This window comes from Halichoerus grypus, chromosome 11 (genome assembly GCF_964656455.1).
Source record: "Halichoerus grypus chromosome 11, mHalGry1.hap1.1, whole genome shotgun sequence".
NCBI classification, from domain to species: Eukaryota; Metazoa; Chordata; class Mammalia; order Carnivora; family Phocidae; genus Halichoerus; species Halichoerus grypus.
This window is the reverse complement of record NC_135722.1, coordinates 50,694,043-50,698,033: the sequence shown is the minus strand read 5'-3', so window position 1 is coordinate 50,698,033 and position 3,991 is coordinate 50,694,043. Positions and strand designations below refer to the sequence as shown.

Here is a 3,991-nt window from a genome sequence, read left to right as displayed (position 1 = left end):
CAAGTCAGGAGAAGGCCAGGGAGGGAAATGGCACTTAGGGACCTGGGATCCAGGCATTTGGAGGAGGGCAAGGCTGATGGAGACAGCCGTGTCCCTGGGGCCCTGATGTAAGCACTTCCCTCCAGAGCTCTCATGAAAGAGAATAAACAGCCCAGTGCCTGGCTCCCAACAAGCTGAATGTCATCTCCAATTTCAGTAAGAGCTGGTGAGTAAATTAGACATGTGTGTAGAGGGGCAGGTTCCAGGATCAAGGTAAGGATTGGACTGGTGTCACATCCCAGGAAGGCCTGGGGGTGGGGGTGGAGGGACAGGACTTTCATACACCAAGAATGGTAAAGACCAGAGATACCAATCTGGTTGGTTACAGCAGAAGTGGAAGGGTTGGTCTGGGAAGGGAGGTTGAGAGTATATGGGTAGCTGAGGTTAATGAAGGTTGCTCAAGAAAGAGAAGTAATCCAATATGTGGCAAGTACTCTAATGATTAGGTTAGACATGAGAAAACAGAAAAGATAATGACTTACTTCAAACCCTTCTTGGCAAACATGACAAGAGCCCAGAGAATGACTGGTATCTCTGCTGGGCTTCCCAAAGCAGGGCTTGGGATGCAGACCAGGACATCTCAGGCAGGTGTGAGGAGGGAACTATGGGGGAGGGGCATTGAATGGGATGTTGAGGATGAACTTGTGTCAGACCAAAGTCATCCTAATTTGGTCAGGAGACCAATTGAGCAGGCAAATCCTCAACCTCTGAGCTCCCTGCCTTCTCTCACTGGCTCCTATTAATAAAATGTCTTCAGGATGCCTGGGTGGCTCAGTCACTTAAGCGACTGACTCTTGATCTCAGCACAGGTCTTGATCTCAGGGTTGTGAGTTCGAGCCCAGCATTGAGCTCCACCCTGGGCGTGAAGCCTACTTAAAAAAAAAGTTCAAAAAATAAATTTTTTTCTGCTACTCCATTTCCCCAAACACATGACCATCACCAGCTTCTGTAATCTGCCCCCTCTCCAGCCCTGCCTTTATTGGTTTGTGTCTTTTATGGCCTCTTCCTTCTTGCCATTTTCTTCTTTCCTTTCCCAATCAGGTCTGTGGGGCACACACCAGCCCTCACATCCCTCCGATGCCATCCCACTGGTTTTCCTGCAGATCAGCTGCCCTCACTGGAGAGAACGTTCTCACAGAGCAGCCATATGCTCTCTAGGAGACAGTGCCCTGACCTAGGCCAGCTGAATGGATTTCTTTGGTGACTCTGATGGCAGAACACTTTCTCCCAGCACTTGGAGGATGGAAATTGGAGCTGATTTTTTCCCCCAGAAAGAAAAATCAGGGGCACCAACAGGATAACTGGAATGGAAGAAATAATGTTCTTGAGTATAAGATATACCTTAGCTACTAAGCTAGATATTTTTAAATACCCCTTCACGAGGGGGAATTAGCATTTGCCTCCACTTCTTCAAACTTTCTGCTTACAAATTTGATTTTCTCTCAAACCATAAGGGCAGAACTCAGGCCAATTCCCATTGCTTCTTCTTCTTTTTTTTTTTTTTTTAAAGATTTTATTTATTTATTTGACAGAGAGAGACACAGCGAGAGAGGGAACACAAGCAGGGGGAGTGGGAGAGGGAGAAGCAGGCTTCCCGCAGAGCAGGGAGCCCGATGCGGGGCTCGATCCCAGGACCCTGGGATCATGACCTGAGCCGAAGGCAGACACTTAACCATCTGAGCCACCTAGGCGCCCCCAATTCCCATTGCTTCTATTTCCCCCGTTTATAATATGGTGCCTGAAAAATAGTTACTGCTTCCTGAATGACCCAAGTGAATGAATGAATGGATGAATGTATACTAAGAACTAACTGATAAAATTTCCACCTGCAGAAAATCTCCCAGATATCATGCATATCCCTTTCCAGCAATAATGCTTTATTTTCCAAATTCAGTCATTTCTGAACTTAGTTTCCTAAGGTGTGAGCACAAGCAGTGCCTTATTCAGGTACACAGATTCCGTCAATGTTACTTCTTAAAGGTCTGTTGACTCTCTCTGCAAGTGAGCTGATAATGTGGTGAAGTCAGAGAGATTTCAAATCTCATTTCCATCAATTAGGCCAAATATGCCTGTACAAACACCACCGTGCTTTCTTCAGCATTCCCTATGCACAGCTAACTGGAGCTGAATAAACACTGTTCAGTGAACAGGCCATACTTGGATTTGAATACCCACATTTTCTTCTCTTGTTTCCCTCTTTTTTCATTCTTTTCCTTATGATGAACTACCTATTACAAGGTCAAGTTCAAGAAACATCTTGTTACATAGCCTTTCCAGATACATATAATGATTTCCTTTGTATATTCATAATCCTCTGTTTGTAGGAGAAATACATACAATAATGTGTTTTATTTGATTAGCTGGGTATATATATATATGTCAAATTAGACTATCACTCATTGAGGTAGAGAATATGTCCTAGTGACTTCTTTTGTTTCTTATTGTTTGCATGTTCACAGAAGATGGAGAGTGAGATATGCCGAAAGCTCCTAGTGTCTTCACAAAGAATATTGCAAGAAAATTTGTATTTTCTACTCCGTCTATGAATCGAAGTATCTCTGGTAGTCTCCACAGGTATGATTTCCCTAAACCACACTGGTGTTGGCCACACGATCTTCCACTTCCTGGGCATCCCTGGGCTAGAAGACCAGCACATGTGGATTTCCATCCCCTTCTTCATTTCCTATGTCATCGCCCTGCTTGGGAACAGCCTGCTCATCTGCCTTATCCTCACAAAGCGCAGCCTCCGTGAACCCATGTACCTCTTCCTCTGCATGCTGGCCGGAGTGGACGTTGTCCTCTCCATGTGCACAGTACCTCAGGCCTTGGCCGTCTTCTGGTTCCATGCTGGGGAGATCTCCCTGGATCGCTGCATCACTCAGTTCTTCATCATCCACTGCACTTTCATCTCTGAGTCAGGGATCTTGCTGGTGATGGCGTTTGACCGATACACTGCCATATGCTACCCCCTGAGGTGCACCACTATTCTTACACGTGCTCTGATTGGGAAAATTGGTGTGACCATCTTTCTGAGAAATTATTGTATGATTTTCCCCATAATATTTCTTCTGAAAAGATTGACTTTCTGCCAAAATAATATTATTCCACACACCTATTGTGAACACATTGGTTTGGCCAAATATGCTTGTAATGACATTCGAGTGAACATCTGGTATGGACTTTTTGTCATCATGTCGACAGTGGTCTTAGATGTCCTGTTAAGTTTTGTTTCTTATGTGCTGATTCTCCACGCTGTCTTCCACATGCCTTCCTGAGATGCTCGCCACAAAGCTCTTAACACATGTGGCTCCCATGTCTGCATCATTGTCCTCTTTTATGAGCCTGCGATCTTTACAACCCTTACTCAGCAGTTTGGACACCACATTCCACCTCATATCCACATCTTATTGGCTAATGTCTGCATTCTGGTTCCACCTATGCTGAACCCCATCATTTATGGGTTTAAGACCAAGCAAATCCGAGAGCAGGTGGCTCACATATTTTTTCCAAAGCAGAAATAACTTTGGCAAAGGAATAGCATTTTCAGCATCTCTAGTTATCCACGATGTGGTCTGTGGAAGCAGTGGGTGGAAACACTAGGGTAAGCTGAAACACTAGGAAATAGCTCAGTGAATTCTATTTTTGGAGCATGTTCACCAGGAGGGTGACAAGACTTGTATCTTCTACTGTCAAAGCAACAGAGAGAGCAGTGCCATGTTTGACTGCGCAGGTTACTTCCTGAACAGAGCCCATGGCTGGGTATGTGAATTTCCAGAGTCATGTGTCCTCCATGTCAGTAGCCTAATTTTTGGTAATAGATGAAATTGTAGGGAAGGAAAAATTCTTTCTCTATCGTTCAAGGTGTTCCAGCTGGACTAAGAATTAAATTGACATGAGATAGGTTAACATGAGAAAAAAAATCAAAGTTTTATTATGTGCATGCAGAAGCCCA

At 44.5% G+C, this 3,991-nt stretch overlaps 1 protein-coding gene across 1 annotated transcript; it reads left to right on the top strand.

The window, feature by feature from the left end:
* Positions 1 to 2,615: 2,615 nt before the first annotated feature.
* Positions 2,616 to 3,781, top strand: LOC118524290 (olfactory receptor 52B4-like). Its single transcript, XM_036074408.2, is given in 2 exon segments — positions 2,616 to 3,523; positions 3,700 to 3,781. Coding segments are annotated over 2 exon segments (990 nt in total).
* Positions 3,782 to 3,991: the final 210 nt, after the last annotated feature.